Genomic DNA, 26745 nt, shown 5'->3' on the forward strand with positions numbered 1-26745 from the left:
ATTGTTTTGTTTTTCTCTTTTTTCATGTTCTCCAGTTAATTTTATATTTTTATAATTAATTAATTTATTAATTCATTTATACCATAATCACTGCTCCCCCTCCCAGAAATCCCTTCCCATCTTGATTACTTGGCTTGCCTCTTCATCCCCTTACCTTCTCCTCTGAGATGGAGGGAGTCTACCTTAAGTATCCCCCAATTCTGGAGCATCAAGTCTCTACAGGTTTGGCTGCATACTCCCCTACTTAGGCAGCCCAGTTGGAGAATGGATTTCATAGACAGGTAACAGCTTTAGGGATATCCCCTGTTCCAATTGTTGGGAGACCCACAGAATGATCAAGCTACATATCTGCTACATATGTGTTGGGGCTCTCAGTCTAACCAGTGTTTAGTTTTTGGTTAGTGAACCAAAGGTCCAGTGTAGTTAACTTTTAATGTCTGATTTTATTCCCTTAAGTGTTTTAGGACTGTTCTGATCACTTATTTGCTCTTGATATGGGATGTGGTATCTGTCTAGAAAATTATTTCATTTAAATTTTCTGATTTGTGGAGTGGAGGCTTTTGAAATGAAACCTAATGATGTTTTGTTATGTCTTCTTTTTCAATTCTGATTCTTTTATTTGGATACTGTCTCTCTGTATCCAAAGTTAGTTTGGCTAAGGGTTTGTCTAACTTGCTGATTTTCTCAAACAACCAGCTCCTGGTTTTGTTGATTCTTTGTATTGTTCTTTTTGTTTCTGGTTGATTTCAGCTTTCAGTTTGACTATTTTCTGCCACCTACTCCTCTATCACCAGGGAAGGTACTCAAAGTTGTAAAAGGCCCTCGGTTCTACCATCTGCTTTCTGGTACATAATAATGTGCAGACTCCACCACACCCTTTGAGACCATGAGCTATGTTGATCTGCTAATCCTTCTCTGTGAGAACAGATCAAACCTACCCCTAAAATTGTGAACCAAAAAACTTCAACTGTTCAAATTGTTTTTGCTGAGTGGTGTCCCAATGTTGCACAGGTAACACATATATGTGACTGACTGCTGGATGCGAGATACTTGGTATTGAAGATTAAGGAATAGCATAGCAAAGGATATTAGTGCCCTCTGAGAGCTTGGAACATTTTTGTGGTAGAGTGTCCACAGTCCTCAGACTAAGCTCACATATCCAACATGCATAGGGATTAGTCTAGTTGTGAATCAGTGTGGTGTTGTACCATTAAATACATGGCAACATGATGTAAGGTCCACTGGAACCTTCTAAACCACCATATTATAATTTTTCTAAGAATACCCAGCCCACATCTTCCTCACCTTTGTCATTTCTGTCAGGAAAGCATCAACGAAGTCTCTCGGCTCATCAGGATTCCAGTCTTTTCTGTGACGGTCTATCATATTTGCAACAATCGATTTCAGTTTCTCCCAGTTTTTAAAAACTGTTTGATGTGGTCCAGGAAGATATTTAAATATGAGTGGAAAGACATTGTAGAGCTTATAAAGAAAAAGAAAAGAAAAATATTGGAGATACCATGGAGTCACTTTTCCACAGTTTTAAATAATCTTGTACTTCCCTCCGTTTCCTTTCTGGTAAATCTGTGCCATCTTGGTTTCAGGTTTGCCTCTTGTCACTCATGTGTTTCAACTGTGCTGTGCAAAATATGTAAAACAACAGACCAGTTTTAGTGAGCCCATCTTCTTGCTTCCTGGTGTACTTCAGCATCTCTCCCACCTGAATGTATTGCAAATAGTTCCCATAGAGAACATTTACCAATGTGATCACATGGGTTTACTCCTTGTCTAACAATCCTCAAAAGCCATCTACTATACTCATTGTCAAACAGTGCTTTGCATATTTAAGCCCTGCAGAGATGGAACCCTGCAAGTCTTCATTATTATCTATGTTCCCTTACACTGTCCAACCATCATGGCCCCTGAATCACATTGAGGGCACTTCTATTTCAGGTCATTGCAGTATATATTCATTGGGAATAAATAATATCTCTGGAATTAGCATGGGTCCTTATGTTTACATTATGAATGTAATGTTCAGTGGTCCAGGGCTTGGAGCTTGTCAAGAAAATTGGCGTCTTTTTGCCTCCTTTGTATGTTTTTGATCAGTATTTATTTTCCCCCAGAAAAATTACCACTACTATGTGTTGTACAGGTAGGTGCACATGGTGCTGTCTCCAAAATGATTTAATATCTGTATAGTAATTTAGCAATTTTTACTTAAGTAAAATAGATGATGAATACATTTTCAATAATACTATGTAGTATACAGATAGTATGGCACAGCCTAAAATCAACAATACTTCAATTAGTCAGATGTGTGCTATTTATTCTATGAGCTTCAGGTTTGATAGTGAACAATATTGACATTTTTGATGTTATTAATAATGTTAAAATAGGTCAATATTTGCTTTTAATATTATTAATAACATTAAAGTATGATGACATTTAATATCATTAATAACATTAAAGTATGATGACATTTAATATCATTAATAACATTAAATATATCGATGTTTAATAAAGTTAATATTCTAAAGTAATATTTATATTAGATTCCTTACTAGTGGAAGCTCACTGTTATTAAAGATTCATAGCATTTCACAGAGTTCTATTTTGCTTGCACAGTCTTATACGAATACATTTCTATTTTTCCTTTGTGTTCTTCCAAACCTCTTTTTCTTTGCTGCTCCTTTTCTTCCATGCTACTGATCTTATAAAATATGCTATTGATTTTCTCACTGATAGTTCTGGCTTTTTACCCGTAAAAACCATATAACTGTGCCAGGTTTCAGATATCATGTCCTATACTTTTATATGTAAAGGTCACTGAGAAAATTCATGGACATGTACTTTTGAAGTGTTCATCAAAGTCCCTAATGTAATTGTTTATGCTAAGAATTTTGTTATCACTTAACACACAAACCCAAATTTATAGGAGAAAATGAAAGCAATACTAAGAGGAAAGTTCATAGGACTACATGCCTCCATGAAGAAATTATAAAGTTCTCATACCAAGAAGTTAAAACTATACCTGAAAGGTCTAGGGAAAAAAAAGGAGTGAGCACAACAAAGAAGAGTAAAAGGCAGGAAATTATCAGAATCAGGGTTGAAATCAATCAATTAGAAACAAAGAAAACAATACAAAGAATCAATAAAACCAGGACTTGGTTCTTTGAGAAAATGAAGATAGACATTTAGCCAAACTTCCTAAAAGACAGAGACACAGTATCCAAATAAACAAAATCATAAATGGAAAGGGAGACATAACAATAGACACTGAGGAATTCAAAGAATCATTAGTCTTACTTCAAAGCATGTACCCCAAAAATTAGAAAAATTTTAAACAATGGATGGTTTTTCTAGACAGGTACTACCTACCAAAGTTAAATCAGATGAACTATTTGAATAGTCTTATAATCCCTATAGAAACAGAAGTAGCCATTAAAAGTCTAACAACAGCAACAACAGCAACAACAACAACAACAACAACAACAACAACAACAACAGCAACAGCAACAGCAACAGCAAACCCCAAGGCCAGATGGTTTTTTGTTTTTAAGTTTTCTTTCCATCTTTATTAACTTGGGAATATCTTACTTATATTTCAATTGTTATTCCCTTTCCCGGTTGGTTTCCAGGCCAACATCCCCCTAACTCCTCCCCCTTCCCTTCTATATGGGTGTTCCCCTCCCCATCCTCCCCCCATTACCGCCCTCCTCCCAACAATCACGTTCACTGGGGGTTCAGTCTTGGCAGGACCCAGGGCTTCCCCTTCCACTGGTGCTCTTACTAGGATATTCATTGCTACCTATGAGGTCAGAGTCCAGGGTCAGTCTATGTATAGTCTTTAGGTAGTGGCTTAGTCCCTGGAAGCTCTGGTTGGTTGGTATTGTTGTTCATATGGGATCTCAAGCCCCTTCAAGCTCTTTCAGATGGTTTTAGGGTAGAATTATACTAGACTTTCAAAGAAAATCTAATAACAGTACTTCTCAAACTCTTCCGCAAAATGGAAACAGAAGGAACATTGCCAAACTCATTCTCTGAAGCAAGAATTACCCTGATATTTAAACTATACAAAGACTCAACAAAAGAGAATTTCAGACTGCTTTTTCTTATGAATATTTATGCAAAAACACTCAACAATAGAATTGCAAAATGAGTCCAGGAACACATCAAAACATCACCCATCATAAACAACTAGGCTTCATCCCATGGATGCAGGGACAGTTAAATATACAAAAATATCACCAATATAAATGAGCAGATTGACAAAAAAAAAGATGATCATTTCATTATATGCCAAAAAGCCTTTGACAAAATCCATTCCTGACTTTTAGCTATACTACAGAGCAATAGTGTTAACCACTTCATGGCATTTTTGGTACAGAAAGAGACATGTTGACCAAATGGAATCAAATTGAAGCCTCAGAAATAAAGCCACACAACTATGGACATTTGAATTTTGACAAAGAAGCCAAAGTCATACAACCGAAGAAATAAAGCATTTCCAACAAATCGTGCTGGTCTAACTGGATATCTACATGTAGAATACAAACAGATTCATATTCATCATCCTGCCCAAAACTCAAGGTCAAGTGGATCGAGGATCTGAACATAACACTGGATACACTAAATCTCATGGGAGAGAAAGTGAGAAATATCCTTGAAAACATTAGTATGGGAGAGAATTTTCTGAAAAAAAAAACAAACAAATAACAAAAAAACAAAACCAATGGCTCAGGCTTTCAGAGCAACAAATGATAAAAGCAAACCCATGAAATTGCAAACTTCTGTAAATGGCATCCTACAGATTGGGAAAAGATCTTCCAAAAGATGCTCCACCAAACCACAAGGACACATACTCCACTATGTTCATATAAGTCTTATTCATAATAGCCAGAGACTGAAAACAATCTAGATTTTCCTCAACTAAAGAATGGAAAAATAAAACATGTTACATCTACACAATGAAATAGTATTCAGCTATTAAAATAAAGCTACCATGAATTTTGCAGGCAAATGGATGGATCATGGGAATACCACACTGGATGAGGTAACCCAGTCCCAATAGGATATGTCTGGTATGTACACACTGAAGAGTTGATATTTGCCATAAAGTACAGGATGTCCACGATATATTTCCTGGACCCAAAGAAGCTAAACAAGAAGGAAAGTTCAGTTAAGGATGCTTGAATCTCTTGTAATTGGAGGAATAACATAGTCATAAGAGGCAGATAGAAGGAGAGAACTGGGTAGGAGAGGGATAGGAAGGGGAATGGATGGGTTCAGGATCAGGTATGGGAAGGGTCAGGAGAGATAGCCAGATAGCCCAAAGAATGAAAGGAAATCTGCAACTGATGGGTAGGAAAGGGGGTTGCATCTCCAGGGTGAGACAGAGACCTGGGCTAAGGGAGACACATAAGAATCAATGTGGTTGACCTTAGTGTGGCTCACAGCATTGGGGACATTAAACCTGAAGAGACTACCTCCTGTGGCCAGACAGGAACCCCAGTGGAGCAATAGTGACAGCAACCTACCCACAAAACGTTTGATCCAAAATTTATCCTGTCTACAAGAAACACAGAGACTGGGCATGAGCCAACCTATAACTTATAACTAATTCAACTTGAGACCCTTCCCATGGGCAAACACCAATCCTTGACACCATCAATTACTGTTATGCTTGGAGATAGGAGTCTAGCATGGCTATCTTTGAAGAGAGACCACCCAGCAGTTGATTTGGACAAATGCAGACACCCACAGAAAAACAGTGGATGGAGCATGGGGACTATTATAGAAGAATAGGGAGAAGGATTGTAGACCCAAAGGGCATAGACACGCCACAAAAAGACCAAGAGTTTCAACTACCTTAGACTCTTGGTGCTCTCAGAAACTGAACCACCAACCAAAATGTATAAATGGGCTGGACCTAAGACTCCATGCACATGTGTAGCAGATGTGCAGCTAGTTTTCATGTGGGTCCCAAACAACTGGAGTAGGAGCTATCCTAAAAGCTGTTGCTTATCCATGGAATATGTTCTTTAAGCTGGGCTGCCTGGTCTGCTGTCAGTGGGAGGGGATATGCCTAGCCCCACAGAGAATTGATGTGCCAGTGTATTGGAATACCAATGGGGACCACAGTTGCTCAGAGGTGAAGGGGAGTAGGGATGGGGGAAGGAATGTGGGACAGGGTGATCAGGAGTGGGTCAGTGAACAGGTTGTAAAGTTAATAAAAACCATAATCTTTGTTATCACTTTGTTGCCACCTCTTCATTCCTTTGATCCATACATCTAAAAATCGGTTAGGGAGGCACTGAACTCCTAGGCTGTGCTTATTAGAAGGAAAGAAATGAAACTGCTAGACATGGAATTAGCATGAGTAAGTTATACTGAGGAACAAACATAATAGACAATAGGAAGAACCAACCTTATTCTTTATGTTTCTTTTCATGCTTGTAAGTCATGGTAACCAGTTCTTTAGTGTTTAGTGAGAGCATCCCTGAATTTGAAGACAAAGTGTTTATGGGAATAGGATAAGTTAGAACAAAACTACTTCTGGGTGCATCATTCATAAGAGATGCATAGAAACAGAAGTCCTTAAAAAGAAAAGAAAAGAATTTCTGTAACCATTGTGTACTTAATGTAAGGTAAAGCTCAAACTTCTGAAACTGTTACTTCTATACACTCCAAAAGAGATGTTCAAGGGATATGAACTGTAGCACAGATATCCAAAAAACTATGAAAATAGAAACGGGGAGGATGTCAATATATATTATTAATTCCTGAACAAATAAACCCAAACATATTTAAAACAAGTTAAGAGTTACATAAAATAAGGAGTTTAAGAGTTTTGTTACAGAAATAATCATTAGCCTGAAAGTGCATTCAAGTAGGCAAATGGATTAAATACAAGACCTGTACAGGGAAGTCATTAAGGTAAAGGAAAAAGGCAGCAACTTCAAAGAGAAAATCAGTAACATAGTTGAAAAGGTCAGTAACATGGAAAACACATGCAGCAGAAAAACTGAGGTTTGGGAGAAAAAAATTCAAGTGAAATTTTAAGATACGTACAGCTTGACAATTCAAAACACAGAAAGAAAAACATCACAAATAGATTAAATTAAACAATAGCCTATATGTAATAGAAGACAGTGTTGAGGAAATATTATATTCAAATATCATTAGAAAATAATGAGTATGGCCATAATGTCTAAGAGTTCTATGATATACTCTAGAAACTAATTCTATGTATATATAATGCTATAGCAAGAATAATAATTATTTAACATTGATGATAAGAAAGCAAAGAGATAACTCAGCAGTAAAGAGCACTGCCTGCTGTTTCAAAGGACTTAAATTTGATCCCCAGCACCAAAATTCTGACTCAAAACCACTTGTATCTTTAGGGTCCCTTCCTGGTCTGGACTCCTAGGCACCTAGACACAGCAAGTAGAAACATACATAGAGGCACACATCTCATTCTCAAAATATAGTGAGTAAGTCTTAAATTTTTAACTGATGGAAAAATAAGAATATTTCAAAAAAAGAAGAAACTAAGTCAATTCAGCTTCACTAAGCCAGCAGTGAAGCAGCATCACACTGAGAAGAGGAACAAAAGCAATGCCCATAACAAGGACACAGGGAAGACTGCATTTCATAACAAATGGCTGAACTAATGAGAAATATGAAGGAATACATTGTGATTAACACCTAACAAGCAAACCTGTATTTGCAATAGAGGATTAATCGAAGAATAAACAATAATCCAACCAACCAGAAAACAACTCTAAAAATCACAGCAGTTAGTGGAGACTGTTAAACAATAATCTTAAATGTCAATGACTCTAGCACACCAAAACCAAAACATAAATGGGATGAAGAAACCCACACAAGCATTATATTGTGTCAAAAAACCAAATCTTACTGACAAGGACAAGGATGTCCACAGACTGAGAGATATGAGAGGGAAAATACACAATCCACAAAGAAAAAATTAAAATCACCCATTCCTGGTATCTGATACAGTCATTTTCAAATCCAAAGTATTTGTATGTGACTTTTAAAAAGACACAGAATATCAATAAAGATAACATTGAGTGAAGCTTGACAATTGTCACTAAATATAATTCAAATTAAATTCAGGGCTACAAATATTATAGAATGAACAATAATGAAGTCCTGAAATAGTAAATAATGATTATTTCAGTTAGCTGCTCTCATTTCCTGATAGCCCCTCCACAATAAAAATCAAAGGAAAAGAGTGATATTACATTGTATGTCAATGGTCTTAAGAGATACCTAGATGGTATTACTTCTAACAGAAACATAAAGGTAGAACCTTCTTTAAAATGGAGTGCATTTTACCCCACAAATTATGTGTGATCTGATACAAAATAATCAAAGTTATCCATGGACTGATCAAGGGCAGTAGCTATAGACATGCCACAGAGACCTCAGCACTATACTATGCACTATAGTCAACTAAGGAATACCGAGAATGAGAGAAACAGTCCACCCCAGGAAAGAGCTTACCAATCGGTTATATAACACCAAATGATCGTCTTTGAAAATATACATGAAAGCAACATAATACAGACTGAGAAGCTTGTACTATGTATTTAGAAACATTTATATTTGTAAATATACATATGAAAAATAATTAGTAAATAATCGGGACTGGGAATTTGAAAGAGAACAAGGTGGGTGTCTGATATAATTATTTATAATCTTAAAAGTATAATGATTTTTATAAATCACATATAAAAAATCCAAATGATTGGATATGTTTACTTGAATACTGGCAGTAGAATACATATGGATTTTTAACACCATAAACCTAGGACACCTCAAGTATCTAACCATAGAGAAAGTGACATCACATTTAGAAACTACACTGCATACAAAAAAGTAAAGTAAGTTGACGAGGTGGAAAATACACTCAGAATGATACTCTGAGGGAGGACAGAGAGGCTTAGTAGGAGCCTGTCAGAAGCTGGATTTGACATCACAGGGTATACCAAGACAGGCAGTGAATTGGTGTATGGTGTTGCCCATTGAGCTTGTTGCTATTAGCAACTGGTGGGGACTCCTGTTATCAGTGGCAGGGCAAGCGATTTACAGGTTCATCCCTACTGATAGAATAAAACCTAACTCTTTGGAGCTGGCAAAACTGCCAAGTGAAAAACTGAACTCTTTTAACTCTTATGTACATACCTATAGACAGACAGATATACATCTGGTGGATGGGGCAGATACCCAATAGCCACACTTTATTTCTTCTCTCTGGCAATTTAGACAACATTTTCTTTTTAATAATTACTTTATACATACAATGGTACACCAAAGGAGAATTACAGATGAATGCCAGTAGTAAGTCCAATGCAGTCTTTCATTCTATAAGCTCATTGCAAGTTCAAAGCAACAGTTTCACATGACTTCGCCTTATCATAGTACATACATGTGGCCTCATCCTTGGACCTGACTTTGAATGTTTTTCCTTGATTACAAATCAATCTCAAGTCTATTTTTTGTCTTAGTATAGTTTATGAAGCTCACTGTATTGCTTATTATGGAGTCCTTATTTGCTATTCTATGAAGAGGGGTGACATTCTTGATTCTAACTTTATTGCATCTTTCTGACAAAATGACTTAAACCATCTCCTTAAACTTTCCTAATAAAATTACTTGAATCAAATCAGTTTTTCTGTAAAGTCATCAATTCAACTTAGCAGCATTAATTCGTGAAAGATCATCTTCATGTTGACCTGCTATAAACTTGCCCAATAGGCTGGGCTGATGCCCCAGAATCATTAGACTATATAATAGTGGCAACTGGAAGGCATATCAGCAGCAAGAGGCTATCCTGGCGTGAAGTCTCTGAGCCTATGCATTTCCAGAGTATACCTATCGTAGCCAGGCAAAATGGTAGGCTACCTCCTGTAAGATCACTCGCTTGCCTTAGACTTTCATAGATGGCTTCTGTAAGGAGCCAATGCTATTCAAGAATAGTATTACTTCTTTCATTAACTTTTTATGGATTCGTTGTGCATTTCCCATTATGTACTCCAGTCCCACCCATCTCCCCAACCTTTATATTCATTGTCTGCTATTACAAAAGAAAATAAAATGAGACAGAATAAAAATGGAGGCTGTAGTGTGTCACTGCACTTACCCCTTCATCCAGACTTTTTTAATTGAAATGTTCATTGCAATGAAACTTTGGTCTGACTTGAAACTTCAGGCTTTTGCTATACTATCTATATTAAAGCCTCAAAGGAGCTATACCACATTGGCTCTGAAGAATTAGCCTTTTATTGTGCTCCTACAGATAATACCTGGAATAGATGTTGGAGTGTGTTACCTTAAGTCCCTGAATCTGGCACCGGAATGTATGTGATGTGGTTAGTTTACTAGCTCTCCCATGCCCCCACCACCAGGGTGAGGTCTCCAGCACTGCTTTAGGTGGCTCACCAAATGCTTCAGCCAATAATGGGCACAACCTGTTGCTCTGCTCTTCTGTCCTGTGGCCTGAACACCCACATATCCTCTACTTGGGCCAGGTCTACTGTGCTTCCCAGGCAAAGTGCAGAGCCCACTATAACAATCATAGTTATTTGTTGAAAAAAAAGAAATAGAAAAAGACAAAGAAAAAGTGAGAATAGCACTCTGAGTGAGGAAACACAAACTCAGAAAGATATACATGAAATGTACTCATTTATAAGTATTTATTAACCATGAAATACAGGATAACCATGTATAATCCATAGACCCAAAGAAGCTAAGTAATCAGTATTGCACAAGGGATGATGCTTGAATTTCACTCAGAAGGGGAAATAAAATTGACATCAGAGATGGATCAAGGGAAGGAACTGGGTGGGAGAGATGAAGAGGGGAACAGGTATAGGAATCAGGTCTGGGGAGGGACAGTAGAGGGCTGTGACAGAGAATAGAAATCAGTGAAAGGGTAACTCTGGAGCTAGCTGCAGACAGAGGGCAACAGAGGTTCTCTGAATTCTATGTGGTAATCCTAACTAAGACAGCAGGGAAATAAGAAGCTGATGTGGCCACTATCTGTAGCCAGACAATCAGGCAGTCTTTTCAGCGGAAGGAAGAGTACACCAAACCATATGCACAACCTTTGACTCAAAATTTGTCTTGCTTATAAGACATTCAAGAATAAAGATGGAGTAGAGATTGAGGGGAAGGCCGACCAATGACTGGTCCAACTTAAGACCCACCCAATGGGAGAAAGCCAACCCATGACACTCATAATGATGCACTGCTATGCTTGCAGCCAAGAACTGAGCATAACTGTCCTCTGAAAGACTTCATCCAGCAGATAATGAGAACAGGTGTAGTGACCCACAGCCAAACACTAAGCAGAACTCAGAGTCTTGTGAAAGAATGAGGTCTAGGATTGAGGGACAGCACAGGCTAATGACATCACAAGAAGACCTACAGAGTCAACTCACTTGGACCCATTGGTGCTCACAGAGACTGAACCACCAACTAAAGAGCATTCAGGGTTGGACTTAGGGTCCCTAAACATTTGTAGTAGATGTGCAGCTTGGCCTTCTTGTGAATCCCCTAACAATTGGAACATGGCCTATCTCTGATTATGCTTCCTGTTTTTGGGACTTCTCTTGACTGGACTGTCTTGTTGGGCCTCAGTGGGAGATAATGTGATTAGTCCTAGTACAACTAGATATGCTAAGAAGAGTTGGTACACGTAGGGGACTTCTCCTTCTCAGAGAAGGGGAGAGGGTAAAGGAAGGATTGGATTGTGAGGGTGGGAATGGAAGGCAGAGAGGGGGCTGCAATGTGGATGTAAAATAAATAAATTATAAACACTAATGGAAAATAGAAAGTAAAACTTTCACCTTTATGTATATATCACTATAAATGCTAGAATATTCATATAAATTCTAGAAATGATTTAGATATGCTAAATTCATATATTATAAATAGGTTTTCTATCAAGTTAAACTTTGAAGATATAATATTAGCTTCAACAAGTCCCCTAACAAAAAGGTAAACCTATCTGTTTTTGAGTCAGTTGCAATGCAATATTCTTTCAAAAATATGCAAAGGCAGTGAACTTACCACTGATGTCATTGATGCCTCAGAACATATGACCTCATCTGCTAACTTCAGCAGCTCTTGAAACTGACTGTCATCATACTCAAAGCGCTCCCCAAAGGTGATGGAGCAAATGATATTGGAAACTGCATTGTTGATCCTGAAGTGAGGGTCAAATGGCTGTCCTGGAGATGGAGAGAGGGGAGCATTGAGTCTAACAAAGATATTGAAAGGTATTGATTCTTTGCCCCCTCTTTCTCTCTGTGTGTGTTTGTGTGTTTGTGTGTGTGTGTGTGTGTGTATGTGTGTGTGTCCCTCTCTTCCTTTCTGTCTCCTTTTTGCTGTTCTTTCTTTCTTTTTTTCTTCTCTTTTTATTTTATGAGTTCTCTACTCATTGTGTCATAAAATATGCACAATTGAGCATAATGTGGAAATCTCTGTTCACAGCCCCTTACATGGAAACTGCTATGATTAATGTACATTGACAATATGTAGGAAGTCAAATAGATAATCAGGATTTCACTTCAGTAATTTGTTTAATGGTTCATTTGTGTGATTATGAGGCAGGGGCATGATTATTTGTTCACTGTTCCATCCTCAGTGCCTATCATGCTGCAGGCCAAGGACAACATTTACACAATAAAAAGGTACTCAATGAATTAAATAACCAGAACTACCTGCACCGCCCTGTGAAATTCCCACCTTTCTCTTCTCCTATGACCTCCACAAGATGGTGGGCCTCTTCCTGTATGCATTGCTCTAAGCTCTTCTTCCCTAATCCAAAATTCTTGAGCATTGTCAGTGCAAATCTTCTTTGCTCCTTCCATTTATGGACATTAGCAAAAAAAATTCCTGGGGAAAAAAGAGAGACTCAGCATCATGATATTTTGAATATAGCTTTAAAATACCTGAAACATCGAACTAAATCCATGTACAGATGAAATGAAAGGCAAATACGAAAATCCGCAGATTTAGAAATATCTATTGTCTAAAGAGAATCCCAATGCAAGTGGCTAAAATGTCCTGGTGACCTGCATCAGAACATAATTTAGTAAGTACTTCTCATATATCATATAATTTTTTGCTGGCAGAAACTCTATAGATTTATTACCAAGTAAGAAAATGTCCATTTCTCTTGGTAAAACACTGAGACACCATAATAAATTGCAAGGTAAACTTAGAAAGAGAAGAAATTGATTGGCATCCAGGGATTCAAATTCAAGTTTCCTTGGTTATAGAGCCACTGTGATTAGTAGATATTTGAGTATGTTTATAACAATAAGAATTAGGAATGCACTATTGAAAAAGGCAAGGCATACCTTTATGAAGCAGCTAGAAAGGCAATAATGGAGAGGATCTATAAATCAGACTTTAAAAATATGAGAATATGTCTCACAAAGTTAAGAAGGATGAGAATCCACCATTTCTCTCTCTCTCTCTCTCTCTCTCTCTCTCTCTCTCTCTCTCACACACACACACACACACACACACACACACACAGAGAGAGAGAGAGAGAGAGAGATGAGAGATGAGAGATGAGAGATGAGAGATGAGAGATGAGAGATGAGAGATGAGAGATGAGAGATGAGAGATGAGAGATGAGAGATGAGGGGGTAAATACTGGTGTGCTCAACATTCATCCTGTCTCAGGGTACACATAATGCCATGCTCATGACCATTTCTTTCCTTTCAGAAGAATGTTCAACTATTTCACCATAGATCCTGGCTTTTTCTTATGTTTCTTTTCACAACTCTGTCATTTATTTCTTGAAATACTCCTTTTAATTCTTGATCCTTCAGTTGTATAATTTCTTCTCTATACTTTGGCAGATGTTTTCCATAATTTCTTTATTTTGTTTTTTCCATCAAATCCTGAAATGTGGGAGTTCTATGAGACTAAGCATGAAACTCCCTTTTACAGTATATTTCAGGACATCTAATGAATGTCTGTAATTTAAATAACCTCTTTGAATAGTAACTGTAGTTTTGTCCTAGAAGGTACACACTCTGAGTCAGGCATGTGACTCTAAACATTCCAGTTACAGGAATGTAGATTAAGCATATGTAGGACAGAAGTCAATGTTATGTTCCTGACAATAGCAAATCGAAGGCAATAGCACGAATCATGGTTTCTCCTGCCATTGTTCCTTTTTTATCACCCACAGGTCTGACAGTCTACGCACACCATTTTCTTAGTACATAAGTCATATGTCAGGATGACTTCTCTTGAATAACTTCAGTCCATGAGGTTTTAGTGATACTACTTCAGTCTAACCTGTTGTCATTTTTTTGGTCAACTTGAGTGTTTGAATGTTTTCTTTTATACTTACAATGATAGTATCTTTGCTGTCATGCCTGTGTTCACTACCCAGCATCCTGAATGAGCCTTAAAATGTGGAGTCTGATCTTCTCCTCTACCCACACCACTCAAAAGCTACTCTTATTGTTATAATGAAAATTAAGAGCTGGGCTCTATCCTGCCAATCTCAACAGCTTTATATCCACTTAAATATGACCTTTAGATACTATATGCTACAGGAGAATGTTTTCCTTTACCTTTCTTGCTCACTATTAATCACTTATGAGAATAAGTGTGTTTATCACAGCAGATAATGTAGCCAATGGTATTCAATTTATGGTTGACTGTTTCAAGAAGAAACAAGGAAATGGATAAAGTGAAACCTTTGTAGGTTAATATATTTCATGTCTGTTTTCAATGCTCAAATACATAACTCGATTTAATGATCTTTTTGTGCACTCATTCCAGTCTATTCTATTTGGAAGGATCTAGATCCCTATGTGGATGATGCAGTCTAAAAAGAAGAGAAGTCAGAGCACATGTGTCTTGCTGTCCAAGTTGCTGTTGTTACTTCTTATCCATGGCTCTAAGTCTGCAGGACATGTGGTTTCTCCAAGTCTCTCTTAGAGGGAGACACTCTCAGTCCTCTGATGGTCACTTTCATTTAGGGAATGTGGTAAAACAGCTGACTTTAAAGATAACATTTCCTGTCCTTGGATCCCTTTCTCCTAACTGGGCTGCTTTGTCTAGCTTCAATAACTGAAGTCATGTCTAGTTTATTACAACTTGATATGTCAAGGCTGTTTGATATCCATGGAGGCCTTACCCTTTTCTGAGGAGAAGTGAATAGGGTGCGAAGAAAATAATATAAACCACATTTCATGAAGGATTTGATTTATTGGGATTTTGTAAAATTACAGACATAGAGGTATCTTTAACATATCAAAACTATACCATATATTGTACCAGAAACCTAATATTATCTGTAGGTTTTTCTCTTTTGAAAATTCATAAATGTGTAATGAACCTCGATCCTATAATTTTCCCATTTCCTCTCTCCAGCTCACCTTGAATCTTTCCCACATGAATCCCATTTTCCAGCCAAATTCATGTCTTACTCTTAATAACCCACTGAATTCAATATTGTTCCCAATTGAACTTACCATTATCTTTAAAGACACGGTACCTGCTAGGTACAATGGGGCGTTTTAAAAAGTTTTGTTCATTGTTGATGAGAGCTTCTTTGATTAAGGGCAGTCCAGTTATGACCACTACTGAGATGTTGCCAAAATCAAGGCTAATTAGGTTTCCATATTTCTTCACAAACTGAAAAACATTTCAATAATCACAGGTGAGTGTTGCTTTGTCATAGTATCAAGGAGAGGCAGACATGTGTGCTCAGTAGAATTTATATTTAGGGTTTTGTATGTTAGTGTGAATAGAGGAGTGTCTCTTGGCCTATGGATGTATTTCTAAAAATGATTTTGCCTCTTGCTGACTTAACTCAATTTTTTAAAAATGGAATATACTCTGTAGAAAATGTCAATGATAAAGGTGAGTAGGACTTGAGTGCTATTCTACCTTGTCTTCCTAAAAGAAGGAACAAGGATGTTATGTGTCAAAAAATTATTCAGATTTCTACTTGGAGCATTCTAAAGTCTAGCAATGGCAGAAACATTTTGTGTGGCAAGGGCTGAGGAAGTCTGTGCATGTTTTGTACAGCTTTCACGGACTTCCCACGAAACCAAAAGCCTGTTTATCCAAAGAATAATGCTGTCTACTCATATCCATATATAAATATTTCATATCATATGGACATATATCATATGTCCGTATATAAATAATGAGAATAACACTGAGGGGACTATGCACACCTTCGTTAGAAAAAGGTACAATTTTGTAATAGGAATATTCCAGTAATTTCTGCCCTCATGTCCATACTACCAAATTTCTAATCAGTTTAAAATTTGAACTTTCTTCTTAAACATTTATTCATGCATTCACAATTAAGAACTAGTTGGAGTAGAGACTGAAAGAATGACCATTCAGAGCCTGCCCCACATGTGGCCCATATATATCTAGCCACAAAAACTAGATAAGATTGATGAAGCAAAGAAGTGCATGCTGACAGGAGCCTGATATATCCATCCCCTGAGAGACACAGCCAGAGCATGTCAAATACAGAGGCGAATGCTAGCAGCAAACCATTGAACTGAGAAAAGGACCCTTGTTAGCGAAATTAGAGAAAGGATTGAAAGAGCTGAAGGGGTTTGCAACCATAAGAGCAACAATGCCGACCAACCAGAACTCTCAGGGACTAAACCACTACCCAAAGACTATTCATGGTCTGACCCATGGCTCCAACTGTATATGTAGCAGAGGATGGTCTTGGTGGGCACCAATGAAAGGAGAAACCCTTGGTCCTGCCAAGGTTGGACCCCTAGTGTAGGAGAATGTTGGGGAAGTGGAAAGAGGGGGTGGATGGGGAGGGGAACACCCTTATAGAAGGAGGGGATGGGATGGGATGGGAGTTTATGTCTGGGAAACTGGGAAAGTTAAAAACATTTGGAATGTAAATAAAAAATACCCAATAAAAGAAAAAAAAAAAGAACTGGGTGAGCAACAATGTTTCCCTAGACTAAATCATGAAGGCAAAAATGTTTTAAAGAAAGCAAAGTCTCTAACTTTGTCTCTAGTGAAAACAGAGAAATAGAGGTATCAGTCCTCAGAGAGTTAAAACTGTCTCTGTACAAGTCTGATGTAGCAACCATAGAGAACTTTAGTAAAATATATCATATCAGCATAGGAAAGGGAATAGTCTTTGTTTAACCAATAGTTCAGTGATTCTCAACCTTTCTAATGAAGTGCATTTTGATGCACTTTATCATATTGGGGGGCCCTTCAACCACAAAATTATTTTGTTGTTATAACTATAATTTCGCTACTGCTATAAATTGTAATGTAATTATCTAGTATGAAAGTCATTTGATATGTGATACCAAAGAAGTCATAACCTACAAAATGAGAAACATTATATTAGTAGATATGGGAAATGAAATAAAGTGTGCAGACTGGGAGTGGAGGCATCTCTGTAGATCTGGAATGATACAAGTACAAAGTGTTGAAAATCATCCACACAGGATCCTGCGAGGAAAAATGAGAGCAGCACCAAATGAAGCATTTTGTTCGGTTCCAACTACCTACCACGTCTCTAAAAAATGGATGAGCTCTGTGTTCAAAGGCTCAGGGATACAAATACATGCTGAGTCAGTACAAAAATATCCACTGACTCAGCAAGAGAGCCACACTTCCATAGTGGATGTTCAGTATGATTTGCAATTTTCTTACTTCTTTATAACCATTCTACTGTAGTCAAGATATTCCTCATCATTATGGGCAGACATATAAGTTACAGGTGAAGTAATGAAGCCAATGCCAGCTTTTTCCTACAGGAAAGAATTTTCCAGGCCTTACATTAGATTTGAAGAGAAATCCATGAATATTGAGTTGTCCATAGGACATTGGAGTTCAGTGGAATATAGAGTATGAGGAGCTGTCATGAAGTCTTTGAGAGAGAACTAGAGTGTTTGTGAAGTTTACAGTGTACAGTGAAAGTGTGTGAGCCATAGCATTGGTTCTTCTGCCTTTGTGCTAAAGAGCCGAACTATGTAGACCCTACCTTTGCCTTTCGTTCACCTACAACAGTGGTGTCTTGTGTAACTGCAACAGTGGTATTAAACAGAGGAGTTCAACTCCTTCAGTTATCTTTGGGCCTCTATTCCATGCCCATCTTTATGAATTGATACTTGAACATTAGGCAGCCTGAGCCCATGTGAACAGTGCCAAAACATATATAATGATGTTGTAACATATCAGAATCTTGCACTCACAGAAAAGAAAGAGGTGAGACTCTGCCTTCCTTTGGTTCTTTATCCATAGTCCTCAGTGAATTCAGCCAGGATGCCCTGTCTTTTTTTTTAAAAAGAGATATCAGTAGTGAGTGCATAAAATCCTAGTCATGGTCTAATATTATTTGTGAATGACCAATGAAGAGATTCAAGAAACAACCGAAAATTGGTTTAAGCTAACTGACTCTCACTGGCAATTTGTAGAATCCAAATTTTGTTCTCGAATTTGAGAAGGATCCAGAGGCTAAGTACTGAGGTGAATGACTTTTTCCACTTCTATCAACTTTGTTGCTATACCAGTAGCAGTTCTGTTTGCAATAATGCCATGTAGAACAAATGGCCCAGTTGATGTCTCAAATATGCCGTAAGTTAGGGCCTGTTTTTTTTCCATGCACCATTAGTCAAATAAAAATAATTTCAAAAGAGGACAAAAAGAGCATAGGCCATGTTAGCAGAGATTGCTCTTCCATAGGATGTGAGCTTCCACATTTTCAGCACTCACATAGATTTTCAAACTGTCTGTGACTTCCATTCCAGGGGATCCAACACCCTTTTCCAGCCTCTGTCTGAACCAGGCATGCATGTAGTACATAGACATGCATTCAGGCAAAATATTCATATCCATATGTGTGTGTTCAAAAAAGAACTTTCAGAGTCTCTGTTGCTAGGATTGAATTTTTTATTTTTATGCATCATTATTTGTGTGCGTGTGTATGTGCACTAGTATAAAGGCCAGAATTCATCCCCATGAACCTTTTGGGGGAACCATACATTTTTAAAAAAAATCAGTTTCTTTTATTGGCCTGAAAAAGCCAGTAAGCACTGGAGATGTACTTATCTGCTTCTTCCTAGTCCAGAGATTACAAAAGCAAGGTATTACACTGGGCTTTTTGAAATTCAGTTCTAGGGTCAATTATGTATACAATCATATCAACAGTGAATTGTGATACTTGACTTCTTCCTTTTTAATTTGTATCCCCTCTGATCTCCTTTTGTTTTCTTATTGCTCTAGCTAGAACTTCAAGTACTATATTCAAGAACTTTATTCAAGTACTATATTCAAGAACCTCAAATGCTAATAGATAGGGAGAGAGTGGAAGCCTTGTTCGTGATTTTAGTGGAATTTTGTCAAGTTACTCTCAATTGAATCTGATGTTGGCTACTGGTTTGGTGTGTATTGCTTTTATTGTGTTTAGGTATGCGACTTGAATTCTTGATCTCTCCAAGAGTTTTAACAGGAAGGGGTGTTTCGATTTTTGACAAAGGCTTTTTAAGAATCTAATGATGGAAGAAAATATCTTCCTCTGTGAGGTAACCCAGAGCCAAAACGAGATGCATATGCCAGGTACTCACGGATAAATGGATATTAGCCAAAAAATACAGAATAGCTAAGATTCACTCCCTCAGACACTGTGAAGTTAAATAAGAGTGTGAACTGGGGAAGAACTCTTCAAGGGGGCATTGGAAGGGGGCCAACATTTAGGATGTAAATTTATAAGATAATTAATGAATTAAAAATTAATGAAAAAAATAAAAACATAAAATTTGATTCTGGAAACTGAACTCAGATCTTCCTGTCTGTATGGTGAGGATCACCCAGACAAAATTCAGTGCCACATTCTAAAAAGTCTGGCGAGATTAACAGTAAGAACTTCACAACCCAATGCACATCAAAATCCAGATCTTATCACAACAGTTTTTTGATGAAGGAAAGTCAGTAACTCATGAAAGAAGTAGGAGAAGGTTGGGCTCCTGGATAACATAGCTTCTCATGAAAAGCGAGGTAGAAGGAAGACTTCTGAGTATCCTTACACTGAGCACCTCACTGCTATCATTTGCTAAGGAAGAGAATTTATAAGAAAAGAATAATAAATGACTATGACATACATGCTTGGCATTGCCTTGAAATTTATTGACTAATTTTATACTTATTCTATAAAATGCTCCAGTATTTTTAACAGTATGTGCAGACATTTAGTACAGATTTAGAATAATGTCTTCAGGGTAACCCAGCACTTTACCATTGGAGCTGAGGCATGTATCACAGGGCAGAGTTAATGCCTGGTACTGTAACAGGACCACAAAAGCATGACTGGGAGGTCCTAGGCCCTAGGAGTGAAGAAGATAGTGTTGTGTTGCCATGCTGTCAAATTGACTCCTAAACCTTTATGCTTATTATCTATAAATTTATATTGTTCTCACCTTTGGTCAGGCAAGCTACTATTTGCATTGGATAGTGGTTAATTCAGAAATTCATACACAGCCAAACTGTCACATATAAATAGCTGTGAGTTCTCAGCGTAGAAAGAACTATCTATATTAATATCTCTCCATTTAAGACTGAGAAAACATTGTGTAAGGCTAGGTGGAGACAAAAGTCCTGAATAATAAAGGGAAGAACTCTGAAATATTTACTTCTGCTCAAGATTTGGCTGTGGCACCCATCAATTTATAGCACCTGTAATTACTATATAAGACCTTCTGAGGATGAAGCATTTCATTCTAGTATGTAGTAGAGAAATAGCTCAGCCATTAAAGGTGTCAGTTTACACTGTTAAATGTCACCAGATAATTTCCTCAAATTTTAGTGTGATCAAGCAAGGTGCCCCTGAGACCCCTTCCTTAGGTAATGATTTTAAGAAAATTGAGAGAGGGATAACCAATCTCATTTGGGATCGTGGAGGTTGATAGGTTGCCCATACCCCAGCCTATGCTGTGCACTTATAGGCAGCATTAATTGGACTTGGTAAGTTATTAATGTTAAAAATAAAGAGGAGACATGTAGGGGCTACAATACAGAGTTGAAAGATGTAATGGTGGATGGATATGGCAAAATAGATTAAATAAATATATGAAAGTTTCAAAGTATAAGAAAATACTATAATAGAAATATGGACTCTTTCCCAAACATGCTACAGATACCATTACTTGGTGAAGATATGAAGAAATTCTTTTTCTGTTCTAACCTGAGTGATGGAGATGAAAAAGTACTATATGACCAGAATCTTATTAAGAAATTATTTCTTTTTTTATCCTTCTCTAGATAGTATCAGTTCTATAAATATGGCAGGTATATTATGCCTTCCGTGTCATAGATCATCAGAATATTTGTCTTGACAATTCCCTTCCCCCTAGCAGAACACATACAGATGTAACTAGTGGAGGACTAGAGCTGTAATGCAAAGCAAGTAGATTTCTCAAGTAAGCTTGAGGTACAAGGTAGGCTTTGTGTCTTGGGTATTCAGCCTCCAGATCATAACTACAATTATGCTAGGGGAAATGTAATCTTGTTAACACCACTATATTAAGGGTACTTTGTAACAACTAACTAGTAATACATGCAAATATACAATTTATATACCACTTCAGACTATTAGATTTTGGTCTTAGTTAAAGCATGTTCCAGGGCTGAAGCGTTAGCCCCATGGTTAAAAGAGCTTCCTGCTCTTACAAGGGACTAGAGTGTGGTTCCTAGCAACCATGTTGTTTGGCTCAAAACTGCTTGTAATTTCAATTCCAGAGATCCAACTATGCAAACTCTGGCCCCTATAGGTACATGCTCGCACAAACATACCAACACACAAAAACACAAACCTCTCCAACACCACCCCCCCACAGAGAGAGGGGGGGGAGAGAGAGAGAGAGAGATTTAAAAAATTAAGAAAAACCATTCTAAAAATAATTCAGTAAGTTGTACTAGAGCAATGTGAGACACTGTGAGGTAGAAGGAAGTACAGTTCCCACACACTGAACAAGAAGGCCACCTTCTTCATTGTCACTGTTTTTAACTCTTGCCAGCTCCTCCATTTATAATGACTTATACTTTCACTCTACTAGATAATTGTTTAGCATTACTTTTAAGGGCAGCCCAATTTAGGCCATCGTTCTCCCAGAGACTATCTACAGAGTCTCCCACACAGTGTGATCTGATCTGATGGCAAAATTATTGAACAGATTCTTCATGTGCTGATCTTACATTATGCTAGTCCTGGTAGGTACTTCATAAACGTTGTTCACTAAATAAGTACATAAGAAAACAGCCTCTAATTATGCCATGGAGTTGTAAGCAGGAAGGGCAGAGATTAAATGTTAAATCAAATCACATTGGATTCAGGACCTTTTTTGCCATTAGGCTGGTAAACAATGTTGGAAAGACAGATCTCCATTTTCCTAGGCAAGTGTGCTCAGTGGTAACTAGAAATGCTAGCAGATTAAAGCGCACATGTGTGCCTGTCATGAAGCCTGAAAGAAAAGGGGCATGCAAACAAGAGTGAAGGCCACCAGATGTTGAGGATTGTTTACTAGTGGCAAAAATCCAAACAATCATCAAAGAACTGTGCCATTTTACTTCACTTGTTTCTACCCAAAGACCACAAAATGTAACCTTATATAAAGTACAAAATGAATGAATGAAATACAACTCAACTGGGAAGAAGAGGCCAGTCTCAGTTTCATCATGAACCATGGTTGTGACACCAGGCATTTCACCTAAGCCCTGTGGTCATACCTAAGCAACACATGATAGATATAGGTCAATATTTTTAAGAAACTAAGAACAAGTAAAATAATTTCTTAATCATGCTAATTACAGCAACAGTGGACAGAGGGTAAATACCAACCAGAGTTTGCAGTCTTTGGTCAAAAGCCACGACACATGCTGACCAACAGGACAACATTCATGCCTTCTTGCCTGTCCTGTATGTCTTTTGTTGAACACCATAAAACAATGTGGATTTCACAAGGTTTCAATGGGTTACAGTAGTGGATATCATAGGTAGAGTCCTGTCACTCACTCCCTTGGTATCACATCTGGGCTGAGTGTCTGAGTAGAACTCTGAGCTCCACAGCTGCATTGTGACAAAGATAGTCTGCAAAGAGCCTGGGATGGGACTATGGTCTCTCCTCTTCTCCTATTGTAGCAAAAGTGCCTCTCCCTCACAGAAAAGACAAAGAAAAGCAGCTCTAATTTTTATGTTCCTATAGTGAAGTGTGACCCCTAATCTGATGAAGACCTATAGGTTACAGTTATCCTCAGTCTCCCCACATTATGCTGATGAGACTTTCAGGGGAATTCCTATAAGAGTGGGCCCACACACTGAGAACACCAAGATTCACTCTTTTGCCTCTTTATAACTAAATTTACTTTTGGATATCTACTCAAAAATATTCAGATCCCCAACAGGCTACCTCTGGAAGTAAAATTACTCATTTTTAAACAGGAACATGTCCAGCCTTTAGAGATGACACACTTTGGAATTCAGGATAATCAAAGATTATTAAGCAACTGCCATAATTTTTTTCAAACATTGACATGCCTTGGCAAAGAAATGAAAGTTACATAGAGGAAGCAAAGGGAAATTTGAAGTTAGGAAGTTGCGGTTATCTAAATGGAGATATTTACTTCAGAGCACAACAGAGAAGCAACTTGAGAATAACAGTGGTCCATGGAGAGGTGAGAAACAGGTTCAGCCTCTACAGCACAGAAAATGCAGGTAGCCATCACCAAGACTCAACACTATACATAACACAGTTTACCTCATTGTCCAGCTGGCATCCAAAACAAGAAAGAGATTGTGGAGATGAGAAAATACTTAAAGAGTTGTAGAATTTTCCTAGTGGGACACAATACAAACCTGCCAAGAAGAACTCAACAGCATCAAGCCACAAGCTTTACTCCAAGCAAAATCACCACAATCAATAGAGAAACTAAAACCAGAAAATTCTTGAAAGCAGGCGAAAACAATGTATGATTTATTATGAAGAAAACACAAAACTAGAACAAGGTAGGATACTGTGTAAAAGCTTGCAGTGAAGTATTTCATCTACGTAGTTTCCTATAATCAGGGGAAGACACTGTGGCATTGGAGGGGAAATACATTCTAAATTGAGGCAAAGCTAAGAAGTTTCCTTGCTGTAGTCTCCTCTGAAGGAATGGAGAAAGGAAGTGCTTAAGGTCAGAAAGGAAACTGTGACCTTGAAGGGTCAGAAAAAAAAGACAGAGCAATGGGAAGATAGGTGAAGGCCAAAGGCCTCATATTCTTCTGCCTTCCATTTCCAGATACACAGAACACTGAAGAACAGCTTAGTGTCTGATGTGGTTCTCAGTATGTGTGGAGACACCTGAGAATGCTGTAACATAGAGGGGAGACAGGGGTCCTCTATGCTTGTGGCTACTGTGTTTTAATCGAAAATGCTGTTAGTAAGTCTCGTAAGCTACACGTGCCTATTGCATAGCACAGAGAAGCTGTGGAGTGGATGATAAAAGAGGTGTAAGGAAAGAATGAAAGTGAGTAAAAATGTGACCACTAAGAAAGTGTCCAAGACACACACAGAGAAGGGATAGAGGAGGATAAAGAAGGATAAATGCTAACATAAATAAAAATAAAAATTTGTATATATCAATAATTCTACAAAATATTCTGTTTTTCCAGCCAGTGGTAAGATATAGGGATATTAAATAATAGATTAACATGTAGGAATAATCATTTAACATCATTGCTCAAGCATATTCTGTCTAGGTAAAGGTAGCAGGAAATTACTACAGATAAAAAGCAACATTACATTACAAAGAAAGATGATCTTTGCACCAAAACCACCAAACAACTTCCTACTACCTATTGATCTCAAATAAATACACACACACACACACACACACACACACACACACACACATACACTGAGCAATGGCGTGAAGGAGTGCTGGGGGCAAACTCCCAGTGGAGTTGCAGTACATTTCCCTGTATTTGATAAAGTCAGTATATACAGTCAGTAAGGACATAGAATAAACAAATATCAATAAGAGAGAGCTAATACTACAGAAAATTCTGGTCAAGAGAACAGTTTGTGTTTATGCTTCGTGCTTGAGTGTTTGATAAACTCAGAAAATGAGCAACGAGAACTTGCTTACACATTGGTTAAAGTAACAGTGCTTATTTATCAAGATGAACCATCAACTCTCCCATCAACCTTGACATCTGTTTAGCAGTTGTTCAAATCACCTCAGTAGGGCTCTGCAAATAAATCATGACACCTATTATCATGGATCTAATGTACTGTAACGTTATCAGTGAACAGTAAAATCTCCAATAACAAGTACAAACATTGAATAATTACCTATAAAGATTTGTAAAAGTAAAGTTTTTCCAATAGATGTCATTCTTGTCATTTTGTAAGATGACCCTGCAGTCCACCTGTTTGTAACATTTTTTTTCCTATTCTTTTTTTTGGAGCTGGGGACCGAACCCAGGGCCTTGCACTTGCTAGGCAAGCGCTCTACCACTGAGCCAAATTCCCAACCCCTTGTAACTTTTTTTTAATAAAATAGATATCTGCATTATGGAAAAAAATCTTGCAAAGTGTGTTGTCAGACCATAATGGAATAAAAAGGGAAATGGTTCATTCAAGGATAATAAAGTCAACTTTTTGGCAGCGAGACATGTCTCTTAAATGGAGTCCCTGATTAGAAGCTGGCTAAATTAACAGGCAAGAAGCATCAGTCTGCAGCCATAGCCTCCTGCAGATGTGTCTACAGTTCTGGAATGTGTCACGGCACAACAAGACACCCTTTCCCTTTCTTACCTGCTGGATCCTCAAATGCAGATGTGATATATTTAAATCAAACTGGAACAAGTTACCCACAAATGGAAGGCGCCAGGGCCCTGGAGGGTAGTTGTTGGGGCGCCTGTTTTTGAGGTAGTCAGCCAAGAGCAGGAAGGTGAGAAGAGTGAGCAACAAAGTCCAGAAATTGATTGCTGACCATATTTTAGCCAACAGGGAGCCCACAGTGGCGAGCATAGTGAGAGTCTGAGCTGGACCAGTCCCCTGATAATACTGACTGCCCTCTGCTAACTTCCACCCTGTTCCTTGCTAACCAAGTCTGTCAATCTGTGTCTTTCCAGAACATCTCTATTCTGCTATGTTCATTTTATGCCCATTGGTCCCACCCCCATGCTGTGCCCTGCCTCTGTCCTCAGCACTTAGTCATACTGGAGGCATAAACAGTGTCCTCTGCTCCTCTTTACCTTTACCCAAACTACTCTGTGCTCTGCCCTACTAAGTCTTGTCATGGTGTGCTCTGCTCTTCCTCTTACCCCAAATCATACCAATGTGTAGTTACTCTGTTCCCTACCACTAGGCCTCAGATATTTTGTTCTCAGAAACTCACACCTAACGTGGTTTAAAAGGACTGGGTAAATGTTCAGAATTATGGTCCTGCTGTAGACATGGGCTCTGGTGATTTCTATGGGTAGTGCTGCATCTGGAGTCATGCAGATGTGACTGCCCTATGCTGGCAACAGAGGCCATGTTGATACTTGTGGGCTGTCCTCCTGGCAAGTGCCATATTGGGGTATATGATGCTGCTGCAGCCCAGGGCCATGTTGATGTCCATGCCCCTAGTTACTAGTGAAGGGCAAATGGATGTCCCTGCTCTATGCTGCCTGCTGACTACATGTTGGT

General features: G+C 38.0%; 1 protein-coding gene across 3 annotated transcripts in view; it reads right to left on the reverse strand.

The window, feature by feature from the left end:
• Nucleotides 1-26185, reverse strand: part of Cyp2j16 (cytochrome P450, family 2, subfamily j, polypeptide 16) — a 50329-nt gene extending 24144 nt beyond the window's left edge. The window contains exons 1-7 of one of the 3 annotated variants that reach the window (XM_063261310.1): nucleotides 25867-26082; nucleotides 15544-15706; nucleotides 12784-12933; nucleotides 12132-12266; nucleotides 10434-10455; nucleotides 9481-9484; nucleotides 1306-1482 (exon numbers count right to left, since the gene is read on the reverse strand). In XM_063261310.1, coding sequence (XP_063117380.1) covers nucleotides 1306-1482; nucleotides 9481-9484; nucleotides 10434-10455; nucleotides 12132-12266; nucleotides 12784-12933; nucleotides 15544-15706; nucleotides 25867-26082 — 867 coding nt within the window. Of the gene's footprint in view, nucleotides 1-1305; nucleotides 1483-9480; nucleotides 9485-10433; nucleotides 10456-12105; nucleotides 12267-12783; nucleotides 12934-15543; nucleotides 15707-25866 lie in introns of all 3 variants that reach the window. The other 2 variants (XM_578474.4, XM_063261311.1) reach the window with 2 other exon arrangements.
• Between the last annotated feature and the right edge of the window lie 560 nt (nucleotides 26186-26745).

Source organism: Rattus norvegicus, chromosome 5 (genome assembly GCF_036323735.1).
Source record: "Rattus norvegicus strain BN/NHsdMcwi chromosome 5, GRCr8, whole genome shotgun sequence".
NCBI lineage: Eukaryota > Metazoa > Chordata > Mammalia > Rodentia > Muridae > Rattus > Rattus norvegicus.